The sequence below is a fragment of the Typopeltis vanoorti genome, chromosome 5 (genome assembly GCF_054136105.1).
Source record: "Typopeltis vanoorti isolate ZY-2024b chromosome 5, IOZ_Tvanoo_1.0, whole genome shotgun sequence".
Taxonomy (NCBI): domain Eukaryota; kingdom Metazoa; phylum Arthropoda; class Arachnida; order Uropygi; family Thelyphonidae; genus Typopeltis; species Typopeltis vanoorti.
The window spans coordinates 95,037,230-95,064,744 of NC_143553.1; the positions used below are offsets into that span (position 1 = coordinate 95,037,230).

General features: G+C 33.3%; 1 protein-coding gene across 5 annotated transcripts in view; it reads left to right on the forward strand.

Moving 5' to 3' along the window:
- Positions 1-27,515, forward strand: part of LOC150106665 (uncharacterized) — a 272,404-nt gene that overhangs the window by 109,293 nt on the left and 135,596 nt on the right. For all 5 annotated transcript variants that reach the window (XM_090393265.1, XM_090393267.1, XM_090393264.1 and 2 more), the window contains 3 exons: positions 6,101-6,246; positions 11,441-11,597; positions 20,187-20,612. In XM_090393265.1, coding sequence (XP_090249391.1) covers positions 6,101-6,246; positions 11,441-11,597; positions 20,187-20,612 — 729 coding nt within the window. The remainder of the gene's footprint in view (positions 1-6,100; positions 6,247-11,440; positions 11,598-20,186; positions 20,613-27,515) is intronic.

Below are 27,515 nucleotides of genomic sequence, written 5' to 3' on the forward strand. Positions count from 1 at the left end.
CCAGATAGTTCTTGAATATCACCCAATAAACATTGATCTTCTTTCCATCCAACTCCTAATTCCATGCTACAACTGCAAGTTGTGTTAGGGGCAAAAAGAAGAGTTCAAAAATGATTGATTTGAATCTTGCCATCTTATCAGATGTTTATTCCCTTTCAGCTGTTTGTCAGTGCTTATGTTATGTGTACTTAATATACAAATACACATTTTCTAACCGAAGTTTGTTACAGTAAATGCTGTTGCTATTTATTCAATTGTACTGAAAAAGAAACAAGATGATACAATAGAATTTTTTTTTTTTTTGAAAGACAAACCATATAAACGCAAGAAATTATACAAACTTGTCCAGAACAGATAATTTATCAACTGAAGTATGAAGGCAAGCTACTCAGATTGTGATTTGATTTATATACGAGGGCTGTTCGATAAGTAATAAGACTAATTTTACTGTCGCGAAACCACTCATCACAATATTAATTTCTGTGGAATAAAGAAATGTTGCTGTCTGTATTAACAAAAGAGGTTGATAGATGGCATATATGGGCTGATGTGCCAGAGTGTCACGTGACTAAATGCAAGCTTGTTTCGGCACACCTATGAGCCGCGACCAGTTGTAGAAATGGAAGCATCCTTGGAACAGTGTTATGCGATTAAATTTTGTGTGCGTTTGCAAAAATCGGCATCGGACACTTTTAACATGATACGTGAAGCTTTCCACGATGAAGCAATGTCGAGGGCAAGTGTTTTTCACTGGCATAAAACTTTTAAGGAAGGAAGGCAAAATGTGGAAGATCTTGAATGTGAGGGAAGACCTTCAACGTCCATCACAGAGACAATGATCAACACAGCAGTGATTATCATCAAGGAGGATCGCAGAATTACAGTATGCCAGCTGCATGTTGTCCTGAATATTTCTGTGGGAAGTGTTCACTCAATCATGGCTGAACATTTGGGACTGAAACGTGTTTGTGCCCGATGGATTCCCAAACTCTTGACACCGGAGCAAATGCAGCATTGAGTGGATGTGTGCACAGCAGAATGGAAAGAAAGACTGGAACAAGAAGGCAACAACTTCTTAAAACGCATCATTACAGCAGATGAAGCTTGGTTGTATCACTATGACCCAACAATGAAACAACAAAGCAGTGAATGGAAGCATCCATCTTTGCCTACCCCCAAGAAAGCAAAAACTGTAAAATTGGCTGGTAAAGTTATGACCATAATGTTTTTTGACTACAAAGGCATTGTTTACCAACACGCTGTAGAACCCGGGAATACTGTAAACGGCTCATACTATGCGGATGTTGTACAGACAATGGTAAAGCACGTCAAAAGGAAGCATCCATTGCTGAAGAATGGCTTCTTATTGCACCACGATAATGCAAGGCCACATATTGCTGGTTGTATAGTGGACGTTTTGCAGAAGAACAACATAGATATCCTACCACACCCTCCATACAGTCCTGATCTTGCACCGTGCAATTTCTGGCTGTTTCCTCAGCTCAAGAAACCACTAAGAGGCTGCCATTTCGAAAGCAACAAAGCATGTGTAAAAGCTGCGTAGGCGGTTTTGAAAGAACTCTCAAGAAAAGGACTTTCACATGTGTTTAAGAAGTGGATGCAACGTTGGGACAAATGCATCACGTCTCATGGTAGTTACTTCGAAAAAGACCATGTAAATGATGACGATTAAAGGTAATCTGTTTTCTGTATAAATATAGTCTTATAACTTATTGAACAGCCTACGTAGATTAATTATTCATTCATAATGTAGTTATGTGTTGATAAATTTTCTGTCATGTTCAGTATATGTGAATTTCTGTCAGAAAAGAACTTGAAGTCATTACAAAATTTTTTCATTCTTTTATGACAATTGTATTGCATTTATTTATTTATTTTATTTATTTTTTTTTTTTGCAAAGAACACTTAACTAGCATTTCACATTCTCTTATAATACACAAAAGATTACTTATATTCATCTCTGTGTAATTTATATGTTTTTATATTATAGTTTATTATACCAACTTACATCTCATTAAAGAAGCAATATTCATTTTGTGTTTTAATTCATTACAAATAATCTCTAACAGCCATTCTCTGTTTTTAGATAGTGTGCAAAGTGAAAAGTTAAATTAGTATAGCATATTATAATGCTTTTGCATAAGTTTTAAATGTAAAGGGATCCTCTTATGCCTGGAATTTCATTTGTACAAGCATATATCAGCTATTGCATGCTCTTGGATAACTAATAAATCAACAAAACCATGATATATATATATATATATATATATGTATGTATGTGTGTTGTGTGATTGATGTCACTGGAAGTTGTGTTAATCACAACATTGCACTAAGGTGATAAGAAAATATGATGCAGATAAGAAAACATCAAGCTGGGGGTCGGGGTGGACTTTAATAAAAATAAGGAAAAAACACTACACAACATACTATACCAAAACATGCAATAATAATAATAAAGTATAATAATGTTAACAAAGCAAACGGCAATAATAAAAAGAATATAATAACATTAAAGATACCAAGCAATTGTATAAGTTAATGTTCCCCCCCCCCCAAGTAAGTCAAGTTTGTGGCTGCATGTAGTGCAACTTGTGGCAAAGGTGGAGCAAGCCCTGATCACTTTCCTTTGAATTTTCCCCTAATGCAAAGCACATTTCCTTGCAGAAATGTATGATGCTATGCATTAAGGTAATGGTCACTACCCATACCGGTTTCGACCTTTATTGAGGTCTCGTCAGTGGGAGCCAGACCTAAAAAAAAATAAAAAATAAAAAAAAAAAAAAAAAAAACCTAGCTTAAAATTGTTTGGTATCTTTAACATAATATATACCCAAGGTAAAAAACTTTCAGAATATAATAACATTAATACTAGGTCTGTGCAGCATAGTGGAAGTGGCATTTGCATCCATGGTACTAGGCCACCCAAAGAATGACCTAATTGCAATTCTAGTTGCCAACTAGAGGAACTTTTTCGAAGCCTTTCTTCAGCTGGCTCCCACATTATTCGATCTCTGGCATGGGCAGTTGGATTTTTCTACCAAAACTTCGGTTTTACTTTCCATAAACTCAAGAAAATCAACTGTAGAACTTATATTATTTTAAACAAATAATATACTGTTACAGAAGATGAGATGGAAGTGCTTATCTGTCATCTCTTCACTGGATGCTGCTTAAAGATAGTCTTGGGCCAGCTATCTCTGAATTGGCTACCACTCAGCCTCTGAAAGTTAGATTGGGCTAAAATGGCCTCGCCTACTTCCTAAAAAGGTGTTAGTGAGCAGATTTCAAATTAACAAAATAAGCACCAATAATAAAAACAATATGCAATGTTTGTTTTCTGCTAAAACAGGTAAAATGTCAAGAAAATCCAAAGAATAAACATAACAGTCAAAAAAAACTTTTAAAAAATGCAATCCCAACATAAAGAAGACAAAATGAGCACCAACAAATGAAGAGAAACACCATCAACATTACTAATGATATTGACAAGTACTGGAAAAAACAATCTTGAATTATGCACAGACCAAAGGCCCCACGTCCAGGGGGGGTCCTGCACGTTCAAATTTCTAAGAAAATTTGATAATAGAATTTTTGATGTTTCAGAGATGTATTGATATGGGAAGAATTTTAATTAAATTTATATCGATTCTTTGTCCTTTTATCATTGCTGGTACCGGCAATGATAAAAGGTGCCTGCAAATATGAGGGAGCCCCCACTAATAACTTTTTCCTGAGGCCCTACAAAACCTCCAGCCAGCCCTGATTATGCAGATATCAAAAAGGATGAAGATAAGATTTTCAAACTTACTTGCACACACAGTTTATTATAGGAAGTTGAAACAAAAACACCAAATTAGAAACATATCAGAAATAAAAATAACATAAAAATGCTAATGTCATATTTTGATATGATATGTTTAATGACAATGATACTAGAAGTTTGTGTACCAAGAAATCAACATGCTACCAGACATCTTTAGCCTACAGCCCTCTTAAGCTAACCTCACCTTTTAAAGTCATTAAACTAACATGATTCCATCACAAGCAGAAATGCCCTACACCAGTTTTAAAAGAAAAAACATGAAACATTGGTGTTGAGAACCAAACACCTCTGGCATATGGTTTTCAAGAACCAGGCTAATTGTGTAAATTCAGTGAAACTAGTATACATTCCACCACAAACAAGCACCAAAAACATGAGTACCAAGAACTAAAGACCTGTGGCCTTCAACTTGACCTTTTAGCTATTGAAGCCAATATACTGCCCCAGTAAAAACAAAATGCCTACAGAAGTAACACAAATACTTCATGATAAACAAAAAAAAAAAAAAAAAAAAAGGTGGTGGGAGGGACAAATAATCATCTCAGGCAAAAAAAAAAAAAAAATTAATAAAAAATATAAAAAAATGAGGAAGCCATTTACAAAAAAAAATAAACTCCCACCAAACTATGACAGAAGCACAATCAGAATGAAACAGACATTATAAAAAAAACAGCAACACACTGCCATAATAAAAATTAACAAACTCCACTCACAAATATTATAGGGAGTTGAAGTTTAGGGGGCACATTGCAAAAGTGACTAAATCAGCTCTCAAATCACTTGGTTACTGAAGAATACTTTGACCAGCAGAGACAAGCAAGCTATTGTTCCTCTGTATCGAGCCTTGATAAGACCCCATCTTGACTACTGTGCCCAGATCTGGGCGCCAGGGTTTCTTCTTGATGGGGAGGAGGTGGAGAGGATCCAGAGGTGAGTGACCAAGATGATAGCAGGTCTATGGAACGAACCTTATGAGAACGGGTTGAAGATTTGTGGGTTGCAGAAATTGATTGATAGGTGGAAAAGGGGTGATACAATTGAGAAATTCAAATTACTAAAGGGTTTCTATAAGATTAATTCAGAGGATATTTTTCAGAACAGGACTAGGGGTCATCCATGGAAACTGGGCAAGAGTGTGGTTAGCAAGGGTGTTAGAACTAGGTTTTTTACTTGGCGAGTGGTGAATGAGTGAAATGAGCTGCCAGAGTCTGTTGTGGGTGCCATGACTGTGAATGAGTTCAAGGCAAAGTATGATAGATACTCTGTGGATGTTGAATAGTTGTTCTTGACATGATGTTTAGGGCCTCCCTCGATGAGTCTAAGGACTCCTTGGAGTTGCCCATAATAATAAATAACAGAACAATCGAACGAACCTATTACCCCATGCACACTCTAAGAGAAAACCACATAGGAATAACAAGAAATAATAATAAAAACCAGCATTCACACAATTAACACATCATCGTTCCAATCATCAAAAAAAGAACACCTTCGTAAACCAATAGCATCAGTTCCAGTGACATCACTCACATGACTTACGACTCATGATTTTCTTGATTCTCTTATTGGAGAACAGTAGCTTTTGTAAACTCTAATACCTTTCATTTTTCTGTAATGAAATGATAGGTGCTTTAGTTGTGCTGGAATATCTTTTTATTTTGCTATGTAGTTGCTTATTTAGCTGGACGACCTAGGGATTGGGATACTTCATATTATTATAAATTCAAACAGAATGCCAAAGGTGTAATGATAATTAAGTTGTTAATAACACCTTAGGAAATACATTTTTTCCCATATTTTGTGTGTGTGTTTTGTGACATTGCATAAAAATCCATATTTTTGTTTAAATCACATCTTTAGTATCTAAATTATGCAAAATAGTAGAAAATTATAATAATGCTACAGCTATATTTGGCATATAAATTCTAAAAAACTTAAGAATATAGGTTGAAAGTTTAAAATTGCCAAATTCATTCATTTGTTTATTCAATAGCCCATATAATCAAGTTTTTTAGAATGAATTTCCTTTTCAGTCCTTTGGCAATTTTAAATATGGCAATTTAATTCATGTAGCAATTTACTGTATTAATTAAATGAAAATTGTCAATTTTGCAACATAAGCATAAACTTTATGGGCTGTTTTTAGCAAAAGAATGTATTTATTCATTTTTAAATATTGTTATACTTTAAAGTTAATTTCTATAATTTTGCTTTAAAATTGTTGTATTTCATATAAATAATTATTTTGATAATAGAATTTGGACAATTGGAAATCAAGGCGACGGAAGCTTTCAGAGCATGTAATTAGGAGACAAGAAGAAATGCGACAGATTGAACAAGAGGAGCAGCTATGGTTACAACAGAAAAAAACCAAAACATTTTCTGAAATGATTGAAGAAAGGTAATGAAAATTTTAAGTTTTCATCCCTTCATTTATAAGTGTTTTTTATACTTTTGCTTAGATATGTGTATTTGGTAAAGAAAGGCACACATAGCGTAGGGAAAAAATTAGTAGCTTTATTATTTTATGTTTTTTTGTGTATGGTGATTTGTAACACTTTGTAAAAGTATGTTAAACAAGTAAGTATTTGTATTAAATTTTATTATTTTACCATTTTGCTATCAATGGTGTATTCTTATTTTTTACTTTTGGAATTAATGTGTCATTTCTCTCAGAAACAAATCCCTTTGCTGTTTACTCATTAATACAGCACCTTTGATTGGAAGATCTAAGTTCAAATTCTGCCTAGTTTTTTTTTGCATCCTAGTACCTTTATAAGGGTTTTTTTATCTGAAGGTTGATCTGCATGATTTTTTATCCCCATAACACACAATACCCAGTCTACATGCAGTTCACATGCATACACTTTGCATATAGGTTATGCATATAGGATTAACTGCCTTGTCACGGTATTATTTAGGTTTCTGTGATGCCAATTACATGACTGTGATAGGCTATTCAGTCTATTTGCATTGAGGGAAGATGAGAAGAATCTTTCTACCTGATTTATTTTTTTTGATAATACATATCCTGATTCTCTTTTCGAAATGCTAATAAACAAATTCAATTTGGTTTAAATGGAAAGTCTTTACACCACAGTTTTTGTCTGGTGGTAAGGCTCATACATTAGCTATTCATAACTGTATTTTTTTAAGGAAATTACAACGTAAACTAATATTAAAGTATTAAATATTAATTTGTTAGCATTAATTCATCAGCACAGATCAGATTACTTATTTTTCATTCTTTAAAATAAATATATAAACTTTTCCACAACACATCATTTTCCATGTCAGAAAATGTACCATATACAGTTTTTGTCTTCTGTCATGATCATATGTTTATTCTAACAGTATAAATTATCTAACAAGAAAATTATAATGTTTATTATTATTATAGACAGAAAATTCCAATTGTGAACCCTTCTTGGATTAATAGTAAATGTGCCCTGCTGTTAATGTAGCAGATTAGTTTGCATCTCACAAATAGTGCAATACATCTTTTCTTACTTTTATTAGAAATTAAAACTCAGAATACTTGACTTTTTTTCTTTTTACTTTGAGATTTTCAAAGGAGAAAGGAAAAAAGCCATTCTTTCATTATTCTAAAATGAAACTACAGCATATATTTGTTAGGATGTTTGCTCTTCATTGAGAAAATCACTAATATTAGCCTTTCTGTAAGTTGTGAAGTTTTGTCATTTTTTACCCTAATGAGTGCTATTAATGATAATATATGTGGAAAGTGCTACTATCAATAACAACAATAATAATATTGTGGAAAGTGCCACTATCACATGTATAACTCATCATATCATGGGCCATAAATGCATTTACTGTTTCCACTTACTGCTTTCTCAGGTAATGTATTCCAAACATCCACCACTCACAGTGCAAAAAAAAAAAAAAAAACTTATCCCTTTCAAAGGTTGGCCTCTTATTCTCCTTTGGTCTTCTCCATTCTCTGAAAAACCTCATCTACACTAATCTGGGTGTAGATGAGGTTTTACCAATTTTTATGTCTCAAACATATCACTCTTCCCCCCTCCCCCCACTTCCTGTTGTCTACTACACTCTGCAAATTGCCTTTCTTCAATAAAGATGTTCATACTTGACATTCCAGAGACCATAAATACCTTAGTCATTCTTCTTTTTAATATCTCTTGATTATTTTGAAACAAGGTGACTAAATCTGTGCAGAGGCCTGATCAAGATCCTATGCAGTGGAGCAATAACTCATACTAGTACATGTCAGTGTCCTCCACATCATTGTCATAATTCATTGTGCTGTCCTCACAATTTTAGCCTTATCTCCTTAGTTTTAGGTGCTTATCCACCACAACTCCTAGATCCCTAATCTCCTCCTCCTCCTCTTCTAAGATATTCCCACTAATTGTGTACTCTGCATCCTATCTTTGTTTCCCAAATTTGAAAACCTTACACATTGCAACAGTGAACTGGCAAACCTACTCACTTGCACATTCATCCAGTTTATTCAAGACTTCTTGCAAAGACACATCTTCTTCTCTAATCTTCATAATTCTTTTCAACTTTGAATCATCTGTAAACAATTGCATATCACTATTAACACCTTTTCAGTATCATTGACATACAAGTTAAACACTTTTAGTGACTTTCTTCTTCTTCCTGGATATCACTCTCATCCACAACTTGCTACTGATACTATCAGACAGCCTGTCTCCAATCCTGCACATTTTAATCTAGTATCCATCTTCATCCATATCAGTTTAACTACCAGCTTCATATGGCAATCTATCAAATTTAAAATTTTTGTTTCACAGCTCTTAATTCATTCATAAAGTTTCATGTTTAATACTAGTAGTTGTTGTAAACTTAAGTTAAATCTGATACGATCTGTATCAGATTTCTGAACAATATCAGAAATCTGATACAAATGAGAGCAAGCTACTTGTACGTATTGAGAGTTGTTTTATTCACAGATGGAATTATTTATATGTAATTTGTATGTATAAATGTATTCAGAAATGAGCATTTACACTTCTAATTGTACACATTTAAACCCTGTGTTTGTTAAATATTTTTTGTGAACATTAGAAATATAATCATAAAAGATTTTAATATTTTATTACATGTATATTCAATACAGTACAAATTCTAAAAGGGCCAACATCCTACCATAGTTATTTTTGTTTTTATCCACATAATAAAAAACTCTTGGGTTTACTTTGTCCTACTTAGCTAATTTTCTTTCATGATCTGAATTGGCCTTTCATGCCAAACTAGTCACTTTTGCTTGCACTTTGTACTGCTCATGAGCATGCTTGAACATCTTTTTATATATATTCCTTCCACAGTGTTTTTGCAGCTCTTGCTTTATAACTGTACTCATCCACTTAATTCCCACTTGGTTTCTCCTCCTGACCTTGGGTATTCAATCTGATACTGCTTCTCTCAAATAATCTCTGACCCTTCCCGTGCACTACTGACATTCTTTCTCTGTAGCTTCTCCTAAATCTATCATAATTACCAGCTTTATAGTTCAACATCAACCCTTTTTTGACAGAGAATTTCCCATATTTGGCAATTTCTCAGAACAAGATTGCAATTGGAGGCAGAGTGTTTGTTTTGGTTATAGATATATCTTCTGATGCTGTTATCAAATCCAACACTCTCAAACCCCTTGGCCCCTCTATGTTGTTTCATGTAATTATCCTTAACTGTATAAATTCCACTTCCATCTTGCCACGTCTCATTTCCTTCCTCCAATCTATGTCCCCATAGTTAGTCTCCCATAATAATTGCTCAGCCTACACTCATTGTGCAAACTGCCAATACATGGCATCTACATCTTGTGGACCCCCCACCCCCCAATAGCAGTACCCAACAACATATTTTGTCATATTTGTCTCTATCTCACACCAGACAGCCTCGAATGAACCATCTCCCTCAGACCTAAAATCTTCTAACTTCTAATTTTGTTCGTTGTAATTCTGCAGCTATTATCAGCAATACCCCACTTCCTGTTCTGCTTCTTCTTCTATCCTCTCTGAAAATACAAGATAAACTGTATAAATATATCTAAAAAACTAACTATATCTGTTTCAATCAAGAAGGTCTCACTGACGCTTATAATTTTTAGTCAAGTTGAGCTTACCAATGCTAAAAACTTCATGCCCTTATTTCTAATATCTCAAACCTTCACACCTTTATTTCTGATACTTCTTGCATTCATGTACATGCATTTCAGCATCCCCTTGTACTCACAATTACCCTTGTGTAATGCCATCACCAACCTATTTGAATCAGAAACATGTGAAATCGCATTCAGCATTGCATAATCATTTCTGTACATATACTCATTTATCACATGGGTGGCCAGAGACACATGCTTGATTGCGTTCTCCCTAATATCTCTAGTTTCCCTGGTTTTGCACTTACTCTCACTAAACAACACTTTATCCAAACATCTAATGGCAAAACCATTTAAATGTCAGGCATATATAAATCCTTTCGTCCTTCAAATTCAGTCCATACATCAATAAACTGTCAATTTTTACTTCATTACTCTTCATTTTTATATCTTGCAACAACTCTTTCATATCTTCCCTCATTGCATATTTCTCCCCTTTCAAATTATTTGTTCCTGCTATAACAATCATCAGTTTCATTTCTCCCTTTTGCAAACTAACAACATCACTAACATCCTTGATTTTCACACCTGAAACATGCTTTTGTCAATTGCTCATTAAGTACACCTCTTATCATCAAATCTTCATATAGATTTGATGACTTATTTGCAGTTTTTTCATTCTCCCACCTGCTGTACCACATGACAGTAATTTCTCCAGTTGCTCTAGTTCCTGTGAAGGATGCAATGTAAACATGCTAATTCACTCCTTACTGTCACTTCAATGACTACTTCTTACACGCTCTCATTCCGAGCAGCATCATTCACAACTTCTGCATTCACCAGACCACTTTTGTTATTCTTTCTTACATCATTAACATTTGTGAATTAATTTTCCTGCTTTATACATGACTCACATTTCTTGAACTGGCACATGAAACATTTATGACAAATTTCTCTCTCTGTTCACACTTTCGTACTACAACCCGTTCACTCTTGGCAATGCATACATATAACATACACTACATCGTACTAGATCCCTCATGCTAAACTTGGCCATTATTTTCCTTGTACACATCGGTGTCATATATTAAAACATTTTCTAAAACAATAACCTGCACGAAATTTCACAAAATAATTACTAATATCCACTAAAATAAAAGACTTATTTGTAGACACGTGCAACACATATCTTTTGCTCTATGCTGCTACGCTCCAGATTTAATAATCTATATGATACAATACTCATTTTACTAAAATTAAAAATTACAAAAATTCGACACTTTTCTATTTCAGTTTTGTAATTTAAATTTATGAAAGGTCCCGAGTCTCAAGCTGTTTTTCCCAGGAATTCCCTGAACAGAAACCCTACATATTGCACACACGTGTAATTATGAGAGCCAAGAAAGAATATATTTTTATAATTGTAAGAATTTTCTTGAGTTTTCAAGAATGGTATTTATTTATTTTTTTTATTTATTTTAAGAGCACAAAGAGCTAGAGCATTCAGTTTATGTCTTTTTCCTGGTGAAAGTGATGATAATGAATGGGCGTCAGCAGCAGCCAGAATTAAGAAAGAGGACGATAGAATACTTCAAGATAGACTTGTACATAATGAAAATTTTGAAACTAAAAAAGGAAATGTAAGAAAATATTTTTACCTGATTTTGTTTTTTTGACAGATTTTTTTATTTTAATATTCTTTGTTTTAATATTGAAATACCCTAAATATGTACAATCATAATTTTTTAAAAATTAACCAAATGAGATTCAGATGTGAAGTGATAGGAAGGGCTTAACTCTTAAATTTTTTTAGAAACACGTATAGATGAAAATTCTATGAAAATTGTTTTATGCATCAGTGCAGATTTTGAAATGAATTTAGTAGTTTGGGGGGAAATTATTTCGATTTCTTTGTAATATTAAAGATTTCAACAAATATCATTTAATTGTCACAAATGTGGCAAGTGCAGAGTGATTAAAAAACTGCAGAAAGAAATTATTTTCTATTAACCCTTCAACTGGGTAATTTTTTGATCTATGTGGTACCAAAAAAAAAAATTTTTTTTTTTTTTTTTTTTTTTAATTCATCAGATTTTGATTTCACTTTTTTTCAGGCTTATCTTTTTTAAATTCCTCTGGGAGACTCTTTCTGTTACTGTTCACTGTACCAAAAATATCCGTCTTCTCTTTTACAACTAAGTGTGCAAGATCTGGTGACATAACTCTTTTAATGCTGACTGGTAAAGCATCATACTTGTCATGAATATAACCACTTTCTGTTTTGCAAAAAAAAAAAAAAAAAAAATTCAGTCCAAAACGGGAGCCCTCTTTATAGCCTCTTCAATCATCTGTTAGATTACACCCATATAATGGAAGAGAACTTCCATTATATGGGGGTAATCTAACAGATATAAAATATAAGAATATAAAAAACAAACATAAAAAATATATCAGCTATCGCCTTATGTTCCTGTATAGGGAGTAGGCAAGGCTGTTTTAGCCTTATCTAACTTTTGGAGACTGAGTGGGCAGTTCAATCTCTACTGGTAGCCAATCAGAGATAGCTGGCCCAAGGCTACCACTAATTTAATTGGTACACAGTGAAGAGATGGCTAACAAGTGCCACCATCTCGTGGTTCCTAATACAATATTTTTTTTAATGTCTGAAAATAGTGTGGGTTCAATAGTCGATTATAAAAAATATATATTAAAAAAAAAGAATCAAGAGCTTGCAAGTATTTTCTAAATGATATAAAAATTTTTATATCATTTAGAAAAAATATTTGTCAAGGATTATATACAACAGTATTTAACACTTATGTGTTATCATCAACATCATAACACTAATTATAGATATAGATCATATTGGTTGGTTCCGGTCTTATTATCCATCTAATATCCTTTTTTGAGGTCTATCCGGCCTTCTCTTTCCAATTGGTTTATATTTCATTATTTGTTTAGGGTATCAGCTGTTGACCATTTGGTTTACATGTTCTATCCAATTTTGTTTATAATTGTTTTGTTTTTCTTCTGTTGATTTTGTTTTTAGTTCTTTTAAAATATTTCTTCCTTTTTTGGTCTAGTAATGTTTATTTTGCAGTTCTTCTCATGAATCTCATTTCACTTGTTTTTATTCTTTGTTTATCTTGTTTGTTTATTGCCAAAATTTCACTGCTAAAGTATTGTATATTTTCAAGCATATATTTCTTTTTGTACAATATTCAGATTGAGTGTTCTATATATCAGGCTTATAATCTAAAAATTTTGAAGTTTTTAATTTTGTCTTTTTCTTCTTCATATGAGGGTGGTCTGAAAAGTTCTCGGCCTCAACTATAGATGGCAGCACTGTCGGCAAGATTTTTTTTTTTTGTAGGTTGGTACATCTGTCATAAGCATCCGTGTGAAATTGCAAGTCATTCTGTCAAGTAGTTTATTTTATGCAGCTGTCTGAAGCAAAAGTGTTGTCTGTATCCCTTGAAATGGATAAAATTGAGTGCAGTTATAAAATTCTTTGTGAAAGAAGGTTTAAAGGCAAAAGAAATTCATTCAAAGTTCATAAAAATTTATGGGCACTCTTCTCCTTCGTTTTTGACAATTAAGAAATGGGCTGGCGAGTTTAAATGTGGCCATACCAGCCTTGAAGATGATCCACGTGAAGGATGTCCAAAAAGTGTAACAACACCAGAAATCATTGAAGTGCACGATATGGTATTGGATGACCGTCAAGTCAGAGTGTGTGAAATTACTGAGATTATAGGCATAAGAACGTGTAGGATATATTTTGCATGAAGAATTGCAAATGAAAAGGCTTTGCGCAAGATGGGTACCATGCTTGCTCACAGCAGATGAAAAACGCATACTCATGAAAATCTCTGAACAGTGCTTGGAGCATTTTAACAAGAATAAAACTGATTTTGCGCGTTGATTTATTACTATGGATGAGATTTGGATTCACCATTACACGCTAGAATCCAAAACAGCAGTCAGAAGTGGACAATGCATTCGCATGAAAATCTCTGAACAGTGCTTGGAACGTTTTAACAAGAATAAAACCGATTTTGCACATTGATTTATTACTATGAATGAAACTTGGATTCACCATTATGCACTAGAATCCAAAACAGCAGTCAAAACAGTGGACAGAAGCCAGTTGTTCAGCTCCAAAGAAGACAAAGTCAGTTTCATCAGTAGGAAAGGTCATGTCATCAGTGTTTTGGGATGCTAAAGGCATTTTGTTTATTAATTATCCTGAAAAGGGCAAAATAATAACTGGAGAATATTATTCCAATCTTGTAACCAGACTAGATGAAAAAATTCGTGCAAAAAGACCCGGTTGGCAGAAGAAAAAATCATCTTTTATCAGGACAATGCATTTGTCCATAAAGGTGTTTTGGCAATGAGAAAATTAAGGTATCTGCACTATGAATTGTTGGAACATCCACCCTATTCCCCAGATTTGGCACCGTCTGACTTCTCTCTCTTCCCTAAACTAAAACTCTTCCTCGCTGGTCAGCGTTTTTTGTCGAATCAAGAGGTGAATGCAACTGTAGAGGTGTAATATTTATTCTTTTCTCTTTTAATGTCGTGATTTATGATCTTAATCCTGACTTATTCCCTCACATAATTTCCTTAACCTAATTTCAGTAAAAGTTTTTTGCTCGATGCATTAAGTTAATATACATTAATTCCTATGCAGTCTCAATATTTAATCTGGGCCATTAAACCTATTTAAGAGTAGTGCACGTGGATTGAAGACAAAGGGATTGCCGTTGGATAGCGCCAATTCCTTTGTTTCAGAGCTGGTGCCAGTTCTTATTCAGATTCAGAGAAAATTTCTATTATACTGCACCACCCTTGATCCTAGACTATTGAACAATGCAAAATCAAGGAACTAGAACTCAGTTTAGCACTGTCTAATATCTCTTAAGCACCTTCGTTAAGTTCTCAGTTCATTTCGCAGTCATATCCTCCCTTGTATTTTACCTCCCGCCTTGGTTCTAACTTAATGAGTGGTGCAATAGAAAGGAAATCAGGCAAGTCATCAATTAATACTGAAGAAAAACATTTATGATTACAGAGGTATTTCCCTACTGAGTGTTCCTGGCAAGATCTATGCAAGTATACTTGAGAAACGGTTGAGAAGAATTGTGGAAGAAAAGCTTGGTGAAGAACAAGCTGGATTCAGGCCAAATAGAGGCTGTCAGGATCAGATCTTCACTTTACGACAAATAGTCGAGAAAGCATGGGAATATAACAAAGATCTGTATTTAAGTTTTGTCGATTTGGAAAAGGCATATGACAAGGTGCCAAGAGAGAAGCTATTCAATACGCTGCAGTTATATGGTGTCAATGGAGCATTATATCAAGCAATACTTAGTCTTTATTTGAGTTGTGAGTCAGCAGTTAGAATTGAAGGAAGTACAGGAAGATGGTTTAATGTTAAATCTGGTGTGAGACAAGGATGTACATTATCCCCTCTGTTATTCATTATCTATATGGATCATGTTATGAAGGAATGTGGTATTAAACCTGATATCAAAATTGGAGATGTTAATGTCAGCTCTTTGCTTTATGCGGATGATGTTATACTTCTGAATAAATCTGCTACAAGTCTGCAAGATTCTCTGACTAAATTGAATAGCTGTTGTAATAGATATATTATGAAGGTCAGCAATAAAAAGACAAAGACAATGAAAATAGGCAGAATCATTGAAAATGTCAACTGTGTTGTGAATGGAGAACCTGTGGAACAAGTAAAACATTTCAGCTACTTAGGCACAATTTTTACTGAAGATGGTAAACTAAATATAGAAATAGACAACAGAATCAGCAAAGCTGGTATCGTGGGAAGTCAATTGAATAAATTCATATGGAATAAGAAAGAAATTAGTCGGAACACTAAATTAGCTGTATACAAGACAGTGTTCAAACCAATTTTAACTTATGGATCTGAGAGCTGGGTCAGAAGTAAAACACTTGACCAAAGACTAGAGACCGCAGATATGAGAGTCCTGAGAAAGATTAGAGGTGTGAACAGATGGCATCAATGGCAATATCATATTAAAAATGAGGATATTAGGAAAGAACTTGACATTGTCAGCATCCAGGAATGCGTTAGCAGAGCTAATCTCAGATGGTATGGTCACTTAAATAGAATGGGAGAGGAAAGATTAGCAAAACAAGTGTTCTCTGCCAGGTTGGCAGGAAAACGACCCAGAGGAAGACCAAGATATAGGTGGATTGATACGGTACAAAGTGCCTTAGACGATAGAAATATAAGATCTGATAATGTTGGAGTCTTGACAAGTAACAGACTGATTTGGAGGAAAATTGTAGATAGGAAGTTAGTAATGATGTAATTTTTTAATGTAGTACTGTCATATCCTGTACACCCCTTGAGGGTACATGGCAGGAATTTGATGATGATGATGATGATGATGAAAAACATTTAATTGCAAAATCAGACAATTTACACTTTATGAACAAATTCTGACATAGAATTGCACTAACTTTAGGGAATGAGTATACTCAACTAAAATTTCTAATTCTCCTGTAATAAGTTAAAACATTATTTCAAGTAGGAAATTCTATCAAAGGTCAATTATCCATTTTACACATAACAATGCTAAAGGTTATTTATTTATCAATAAAATTATCTCAATGAGCTTCCACACAATTCCTCGATCCAAAGCTTAAAGTTCCTCTACTTCCTTTAGCATAATTTCTAAAGTCCCTTCATTAATTGAAACATTATAAACCTAAAGTCCTTTTTACAATTACAGGCTGTTCCCCTGAACATAATTATATAACAGATCAAAATTCTACATTACCAAAGGCTGGGAAATTATTCGACCTTCACATACATCTTCACAGAACTTTGTTTCCTTGATCCTTCTCTTAATTGATTTCATCTGCACTATTCAACTGATGGACTTGGACTAAGCACATCTCCGTCAAAAGGTAAGTCTGGCTCGCCGCTCTCGGGTCAACTGGCTCGGCATGGCATAACGATCTCTGTGGTGATCGGGAACTCCGCTCCGCTGGGCTACTCGTTGACTGCCGAACTTGTCATAGACACCTCAGCATGCTCCAACGACCTCTATCGCGATGACCACTCCAATTCAAGGGGAGGAGAAAAAAAGCCACAAACTAGCGACACTATGCTTTTTAAATCACGCACCTGATGTTTTCTCTCTACGTTCCTGCTCTCTCCCTTTTCCCATGACACCTTACTTTTTCCAGCACCTAGTGCCACACTCTCCCCTAGCGTGCTTTATGGAGGGAACCCGCGTGCGGGTCCTGCTTGGTGCACATGTTTAGTTTCAGGCCATCACTATCTAATCCGATTATCTTTCTCCCGGCAATACAGAAGTATTTGCACAAAATCCACATAGTTTAAACATTAGAAAATTTATAATAATTATTTACGACATGATGCATAGACAAGTCTTATTCAAATTACTAAATGTTGCTTATAAATTACAATTGGCTTTATTTCTTCTGATATACCAATATTGCCCCCGGGAATGATATTGCATGTTAAATCTGAATGAAACATAAATGGATTTAATTTTGGTTTCATTCAGAATTTAACAGAGGGGTATTTTTCAGATCTTACTGAGAACCACTACATGGATTGGATAATGGCATTGGAGCATTGCTAGAATAAATGTATTAGTCTTAAGGGAGATTATGTGAAAAATAAAAATTATTTTGAAATTATAAATTCGTTTTATCATTGTTAGGCTGAGAACTTTTCAGACCACACTCCTATGATATTTCACATCCAAGATAACAAAATATTTATCTGTTCTATTATTTTATTATTAATAACTATTTTTTTTTCTAACTGTAGTTTGTTCACAAAATGCCATTGTTTTAGTTTTGTCTATGGATATTTTCATTCTAAACTATTCTACTAGAATGTTTGAATTATATATTGCTCTTTGTAAATTGTCTTCCTTATCTGATATTATTACTATTTTGTTATTCTGGGAAATTTCTATACCTAAATTGTTTAAGGTGTTCCACTGCATTCATATTTCATTAATATTAAAAATTGTTGGAGACAGAGGACATCTCTGTTTTACTTCTTGCTTTATGGATTGTTTTTCAGACATTTTTTGATTTATTTTTATTTCATTATCATTCAATATTGCATGTAGTAAAATATTAGGTATATCTGTTCTTTATAATATATCAAATAGTATATATCTTTTTTACTTTGTCAGATGCTTTTTCATAATGTATAAACAAAAGATGAGTTTTTAAATTAAATTATGTTCTTTTTTTTCTATAAGTAGTTTTAAAGAAACAGCTGCATCCATTGTAGAGTGCCCTTTTCTAAATCCATTTTGACATTCTAAGAATATTTTTTCACTATATATTTTTAGTTTTTCATTAATTATTCTACTATGTATTTTGTCGCATGTATTCAATAAACCAGTACCTCTGTAATTAATAGGTTTTGTTTTATTCCTCCTTTTTAAATATAGGTATTACTATACTTGTATTCTATTCTATTGGTATTTGTCCATTTGTATCTGTTTTATTTAAAAAATTTAATAATCGCTGATGAAATTTTTTTCCAGCAAATTTATACAGTTCAGAGTTAATCTCATCTTCTCCTACTGATTTACCATTTTTTATTTTACTTTGGTTGTCCTTTAATTCTTTCATTGTTACTATATCATTTAAAGCATTTTATAAGTTTAGGGTGTAATTTTTTTTAATGTTAGTATTATCTGTCCAAAGATCTGTAAAATAATCCTAGAATTCTTTAAAATCTATTTTGCAATTTATATTTGCAGTTTCTTTATATCTGCATTCATGCATTTCAGTATTTTATATGCATTGGGTCTTATTTTGCATATATCATTTTCTAGATATGATACAAATTTTTTCCAGCTTTCTCTGTATCTCTTCTGGCTATTTATGTTCAATTTCATCTTCTTGTTTTTTGCTACTTAACCATCTTGTAAAGGTTAGCTTTTTATTTTCAATTATTGTTTTTATTTCATTGTCCCATATATGTAATTTTTTATTTTTATGATATATTTTTTGTGTTCCTAGACTTTCATATGCTGCAGACGTAATAATTTCTCTTATATTATTCCATTCTTTCTCGATGTCTTCACTATGTGGAATTAATTGATGTGTGTATGTTCATGTTCTTTTAAATCCACATATCTAAATTATCATTAATCTTGTAATTTCTAATCACTGACTAGTTGAAAATACCTAAGCTCAATTCTCTTTGCTGATGTGAAGATCATTTCTTTTGAAATATATTTTTTTTTTTTTTTTTTTTTCAGTTGGAGGTGAGTTAATCGATCTCATAGGGAGTTTATCTCCCTATGAGATAAACTCCCTGCAGAGTTTATCTCCTGAATAATTGGAGTTTTCTGTTTGGGAAAAAGACAACCCAGTCTGAGAATATCAAGAACATATATATACATTTATTGTATAAGATTGAATGCAGATTCAGGTTTAAAGAATCTAAGCTTAAACAATGGGGATCTAGGGAAAGTTGTGTAGGGTTAAGACCTAGATATTGAAGCCGAGAAAATATAAGGAAACTAAGCCTAAACTTTTTTTGGGATGTGTTTTTATCATAAAATGTCTGCATTAACCTTGAGTTGGAAGATGACTGAAGGGCTACATATTACAGCTCCTTCTTCCATCACAAACATTTGCAAGATATGATTTTGAATCAATAAGAGATACATGGAACATGTGTGTGCATACCCATCCACTTGACTTTATGATGCAGTAGTGTGGCATCTCATATTTGTCAAGTTACTTGGTAAATTCTGTATTTTTGTTTGGAGCAGGATTTCTGGATTATCTTATCCCATCCATAGTACCCAAAATGTACTATACATTTCCAAAATTTTGTGAGTGAGAAATTTAATTGAAAACAACTTTTGATAAGTAAAAAATGAATGATGTCTCTGTCATTGGTTTTATAAGTTAACACATAAAGAAAGAATTTGTATGTAACAGTAAGCCTTGAAAAGTTAAAGCTTGTTTAGTTAAATATTGGAAATAGTCTCCATGTAATATCATTGAGTATATTTTCATTCATATATATATGTTATATATATAGTATCACAGTGAATCACTCTGAAATTAAAAATTATACAGTATTTTGAAAGTGCAAATACTAAATTGTTATTTTGTTAAATATGTCAAAATATAATAAAATGTGATTTTATTATATTCTCTAGGAAATCAGAAAGAACTACCATGGAAGAACATCTGTTCCAAACATATCATATTCAAAAAGTGCTGATATCATTAAGTCTGAAACATGTAACACTAGTGAAATCAAAAAGCAGAAAAATGGAATTCAGAATGGGGAATCAGTCATTAATTTTCATAATCATACTGGTAGTCCTTTGTCTCCAGATTTAACAGAAAAAGGAAGAGACTCATCAAGTGGATTATATACAGATTCTGGACTGGATAGTCTTAGTAGTAGTCATAGAGCAGGTGAACCAATAGATAGTGGATCAGATTTTAGCCAAGATAGTGGGAGTAGTTTGGAAGGTGATGATGTTATTGGACTAGTCACAACTGGTACAGAATTACTGGAAGAGTTTAGTTCTAAAGAGTTAACAGTTTCACCAAGTGAAAAACTCTTAAAAAATCAGGTATGTTATTTATTCAATAACAATGTTGTTTAGTTAGATGTTGCATTTGAAATGCTTTAAAATCTCTCTTTCTATATATATATATATGAAACTTTTCCATCTGTTTATCATATTGATGAATAATATAATTTGGAATGGTATAAACAGCATTACCTGATGTGTACCTCAAAGGATGTATGAATACTCTGGCAGTCTATAATTGCAGTAGATTTTTGGCAGATTTCCTACAGATCTCTAGCATGGTCAGCACTTACATTTTTATCTAAGTTTGATGAAGTGCATTATCCATCTTGCTGTTCAAGAATAAAAGCCATAGATAGCTTCCAGTCATTAACATAACTGCTTGGTTTATCTTTTTAATTTGCATGTTCAATAAAAATTATGTCTGAATTTACATATCAAGCAGTTATCAATCCATGACTGGATTAAGGCCTTTTGAGAATGACACCAAGATTCTCAGTAGTTTTCTTCCCAGGTCATTTTACAGTGCTAATGATTTCATCAGTTCATTGTGATTTTGATCGGTGTTGTGGTAATTTTTCTTACCGTGGAATCCAGTTCATTTGGTCTCATATTCAAGAATGCATAGTCTGTTGCCAAAACTTAAGATATTTCACTCTTTCTACAATGTCAGAGACTTTTGGTTTGATTTCTTATTCAAGTATTTCTTTTGTGATCTAGTCTTGTGATATCACACATACATCTTTCCATACTAGATTGTTGTTTGTAATTTTTGAGTTTTTTACATTTAATATCCATGTTTTGCAGCCTTATGTCAATATAGGGAGAATGCACTGGTTAAAAAGTTTCCTTTTAAGGCATAGTGATTAGCTTTTGAATATTGGCTGTAATTTTCCAAATGCTTTTCCAGTCATTGTTCCTTTTGACTTCTTCCATAGTATTTTGATCCATTGTTATCCACTGTTCTGAATGTAAGTAATGTTTCACTTTTTCAGTTTCATCATCAATTTTTATTATTACTATTTGCACATAGTTGTTGAGCATAATTTGGGTCGTCTTTAAGTTTGGAGTTCAGGTATGAGTCTGGAAGTCATGCAGACATGAAAGATGATTATATCATCAATGAAGTGTAAATGGCTTAAATGTTTCCTTTTTATCTTCAAATGGTTTTCTTCCCAATCAAGACTATGAATATTTCTTCTAAACATACTTTAAATAGTTTTGGGAATATTGTGTTATCTTGTCTTATGCCTCTCTATATTAACACACCGGAGATGATTCCATTAAAATGAATTGTTGCTGTTGTGTTGGTATGATCATTTGATGATACTTATGTATGATTCCTCCACTTGTTGATTTTGTAGTGCTTTAAGTATTACACAAATTTTTACTGAATCAAAGGCTATCTCATAATCAATAAAACCAAGACATAATGTAAGTTGGTATTTATTGCACACTTCAGTTATCTGTTGTACAACTTGAATATGGTACATTGCACTGGAGCCACTTCTAAAGCCTTTTTCTCTTCAACACATGACTTTGTAAGGTTAATTGCACAAAACCTATGAGCCAAGACTTTTGCTAAACACTGTAAATCACTGTATAATTTTTTAAGTCTTCTTCTACTTCACTTTTGTGTGTGGGTGTGTCAGAATCAGGATAGCCTTTTTCCATGTTCTTGGTGCATCATTTTCCTTCAGACATAGTGTAAAAATTTGGCCGAGATTTTATAGTTCACTTACCTACATTCTTTTAGAAGTTCAGCTATGACTCCATCTTCATCTGTAGCTTTTCCATTTTGCATGCTTTGGATGTTTCACATAACTTTTTCCTAGTAGAATTTGTGGCACTTCAATTATTTAATAGTTGTCTTTTTTCATTTGTTATGTCATCTTGATATAGTCAGTAAAATTCTTCACTTTTTTTTTTTTCCCTGTAATGTATTTATTTCTGGATATGCTCCCATTCTGTAGTTTTACTGCAACCATTTGTTTATTGCTGTTTGGCTTTTTTGAGACAGTGGTTGTCTTCAATTTTGTGTATGGATTTACAATTGCATTTTCATATTTCTTTGATACATTTTTTGATTGGCTTGCACTGTTCAATATATACTGAATTTTATTAAGTATGCTTCCATTTTGTTTCATTTCTCTTTTTTTCTTCATCAGCTGTCTTGTTTCCATTCTAGGTAATATTCATTCTTTCTAATATATCATCTATATTAAGATTTTCAAATCTGTTGTTCAGTTCATGTTCATGTTGAAATTTATTATTATTATTATTTTAAATGTTGAGTTTGTGTACATTAATGTTTTGAATCTTACTGCATACCATATGATGTGGTCACTTCCATTATTGGAGATGCTCTTAAGAACAATCCTGAAATATGTTTTTACCATTACTGGATATAAAGTTAGTTACACTAGTTTTGGTCTTTTCCATGCCCACTTTCTATCTGGTTTTTTGTCGAAAAAGAATTTTTATGTAGCGGTTTTCTTTTCCACAAAATCTATTAGTCTTGCTTCTCTATCAATATTTGGAAAGATTCAGAGATGATTGACCAGTAGGTATGGGATGTTCCTTATGATTGACGTCATGTGAGATACAGGCTAGTTGATAGTCATGTAAAGGGGGATATGATAGAAGATATTGCAGGAAATATTTCAATACATGAATAATGTGAAAAAAAATCTAAGAACTATAGCATATCAGCTATCTAATGGTTCTAGTTTTTAGGAATGGTAGTGTGTGCATGTAAGGGTATATATATTTACTTTCCTCACCCACTCCTAGTGGTTAAAACTTTTAAATTCAAAATAAAAAGAAAACACCTGAAATCAATTCCTATTAGGAATTGAGTTTCAGATGTAACCTAGCACACTGTTTCGTATATCCAAGGATATCTCATTTGTAACTTAACCTCTTAAGTTCATATTTAATTCACTAAATCCATTAAGAGATTGAGTGTTCACGTTGTAACCAAAATGATCTTTAATTTACAAGAAAAAAAAATTCCTATTAAATATATACAGCATGAAATCGACTCCGTAACTATGCAAGTGCCAGTGTATCAATTCACAACAAGAAAAATGCTTAAATGTGCACAACTTGCTTTCAGTCACATAAACCAACAATTATTATCCTGTATGGACAAAACTCCTGGAATGTTAGTCTCTTGTTTTACAGAACTTTTATTCTTTCTTGAGTTCACGCAGGAGAATGAGTAACACAAACAAAAGTGCCCTATCTCTGATAGCAACTCAAGACTAGCAAATTCTTCTTGCATCTTAAATCATAGAACACTGAAGAAAACATATCTTGTCTTCCCCTAACACATTTTTGTAACTCACTTTCTATATTTCGATTGACCAGTAGTCAATCGAAATGGAGCTTGCTGTTACTTTGAAAGTAACAGCAAGCTCCATTGAATAAAATACTCCTTAAAACCTTATCAAGAATTTTAATACTTCAGAGCAACTCTGCGTTCTATATGAAAGCATTTGAAGAAATAATCCAGACCATATCCACTGTTAGAAATCACTTGTTGGACTAAGAATTCTAAATAAAGCAAACTTTACTGGACTTATTTCTGTATGATTTGGCAAGCAATAAAGTTCCTTTTCAGCTTTACCTGAAATAAATCCTGTATGGATTAATGATTACAATAAACTTTTCACTTATCTCTTTATGCCAAGGATATCCTTCTCTCAGCCTTCTCTTTCTGTTCTTCTAATTTCTGTCATCTTCATATATTGAAGACACAGAAATACCACAGGTTTACTCCAGTACTTGATAACATTATTTTTTGCTTCTGCACCTGATTGGAAATGCAACTGAGAAGCTTCCTTTCAAATCTATCATCATGCCACCATTACTGCTTTCCAGCATTGGGCTGGAAATGACAAAATTCTTTCTTCACAGTGTAGAAAAGTTTAATTATATTTTCATTAGGAAACAGTCAGGCCTTATAACAATTCTTCATTCCACAATAAGAAGCTTATTTAATCACTTTTAGTAATATAGCAGTGTTAACTTTCACTTCCCTTGCTATTGACAATATTTTGTAAACAGCATTTGTTTATGTACAAATGGCATCAGCATCATAAAACTTTTAACAGCTCATATAAATTTATAATTATGCTTTAATATCTAATTTAAATACATCATCATCATCATCATCAAATTCCTGGCATGTACCCTCAAAGGTGTACAGGATATGATAGTACTACATGAAAAATTTACATCATTATTAACTTCCTATCTACAATTTTCCTCCAAATCAGTCTGTTACCTGTCAATTATCAGGTCTTATATTTCTATCGTCTAAGGCACTTTGTACCGTATCAATCCACCTCTACCTTCGTCTTCCTCTGGGTTGTTTTCCTGCTAACCTTGCAGAGAACACTTGTTTTGCTAATCTTTCCTTGCCCATTCAGTTTAATTGACCATACCACCTGAGATTAGTTTTTATAACGCATTCCTGGATGCTGACAATGTTTAGTTCTTTCCTAACATCCTCATTTTTAATATAATATTGCCATTGGCCATCTGTTCACGCCTCTAATCTTTCTCAGGCCTCTCATATCTGCGGTCTCTAGTCTTTGGTCAAATGTTTTACTTCTGACCCAGCTCTCAGATCCATAAGTTAAAACTGGTTTGAACGATGTCTTCTTGTATACAGCTAATTTAGTGTTCTGACTAATTTCTCTATTATTCCATATGAATTTGTTCAATTGACTTCCTACCATACCAGCTTTTGTTGATTCTGTTGTCTATTTCCATATTTAATTTACCATCTTCACTAAAAATCGTGCCTAAGTAGCTGAAAGTTTTACTTGTTCCACAGGTTCTCCGTTCACAACACAGTTGACATTTTCAACGATTCTACCTATTTTCATTGTCTTTGTCTTTTTATTGCTGACCTTCATGCCCTATCTATTACAACGGTTATTCGATTTAGACAGGAAATCTTGCAAACTTATAGCAGATTTATTTAGAAGTATAACATCGTCCTCATAAAGCAAAGAGCTGACATTAACATCTCCAATTCTGGTATCATGTTTAATACCACTTTCCTTCATAATGTGATCCATATAGATAATGAATAACAGAGGGGATAATGTACATCCTTGTCTCACAAGCAATGCAGAGAACCGACCAGGGCTTCTGACCTAATGTCCAATCCTTACCTTCTGTTGGTATCTACCTGGTTACTGAACGAATAAGAATGGACTGGCAATTTGGGATTTAGCCGACCAAATTGTATTCTTATTGGGTTAAACCAATATACAAAATGATGGTACGGCATGACAAAATTTCATGCTGGCTGGGGCATCACCCGGTTAAACAAGGCCCCTGTTGTTTTTGCCAGGGAACCAGGGTGAACAGCGAAAAGTCAGCTACTGGAACAAATCTGAAAACAAACCCCAACTCAACATCACCAGAGTTAAAGATCGGTACTATCAACATAGGAAGCCTGAATGGCAAAGAAATGGAGCTAGCTGAGGAATTAGATAAGTAGCAGATTGACATAATAGGGGTAACTGAAACAAAAAAGACAAAAACTGGTGGGATCTTTCTGAGCAATAAATACAAAATGTTATATTCAGGCAATGACAATCAAGGAAAAGGAGTAGCCATAGTATTCAACACAAAATACGAGGCTAATCTTCTTGATTGGCAGGCAGTCTCAAGTAGAGTGATGTGGGCAAATATCAGAATGGGGAATTGGACAATGAGACTTATTTGTGCCTATGGTCCCACAGAAGGTTCTACTAAGGTAGAAGTGCTTTAGAGAAAGCAACTGATACAATGAAAAAGGAAAAGTTGGTCCTTGTTGGGGATCTAAATAGCAGAGTAGGAAATGATTGTCAGACATACAAAAATATTTTGGGAAAATTTGGAGAAAAGAGCAAAGCTAATAATAATGGCAAATATCTGTTGGATTTCTGCTCAGAACATGGACTGGTTATTACTAACAACATGTTCCAACATAAAAATGTGCACAAATTCACATGGAGAGAAGAGGCATGGAATAAGAAACGTCTCATTGACTATGTTATTGTTGATAGTGATGTTTTCTCCCTGGTGCAGGACACCAGAGTGTACAGAGGATTTGAAATTGGAAGTGATCACTACTTATCTCCAATAAATAATAATTTTCATCGATTTATAGGTGTAGTCCTGCTTGCTGCCAAGAAAAGTATTCTTAGAGGTATTAGACATAACTATATACATGATTGGAGCGAAGAATGTGAATTACTTTATAATGAATATCAGATAAACAATGACCCAAAAACAGCAGACGAATTCCTAGAAAACTTGGATATATCCCAAAGGAAAAAATGGGTAAATACAGTTGAAGGTATAGACTCTACTCATTCCGGCCATAAAGCTTGGTGCCTTCTTAGGAAACTAGTAGGTAGTGCTCCTTTGATTAAAGAACACCCAAGAATTACTCCAGATCAACTGGCTATACATATCGTTAATATATCACATATCCCAATCTTCACTTATAACTTCAAATTTTGCACACCCTTTTACGCAAAAAGAAGTTGAAGCAGTCTTAAAGGAATTAAAGCCCGGTAAGGCTCCTGGTTTTGATAACATTCATCCAGAATTTTTGATTAATCTGGGAAGAAATGCAAGATTATGGTTAACAAAATTCTATACTGACATTCTTACAACTGGTAAACTTCCCACTATTTTTAAAAAAGCAGAAGTACTTTCAATTTTAAAATCTGATAAGCCTAATCATAAACTGGAAAGTTACCGACCTGTTATTTTCCTCAGTTGTTATTATAAACTCTTTGAAAGACTTATTTATAATAGAATAAGCTCCACAATTTTTAAAAATGTCCCAATAGAACAAGCTGGCTTCAGACCAAATCGTGGGTGTTGTGACCAGGTTCTCTCTTTGGTAACTCACTTAGAAGCTGGTTT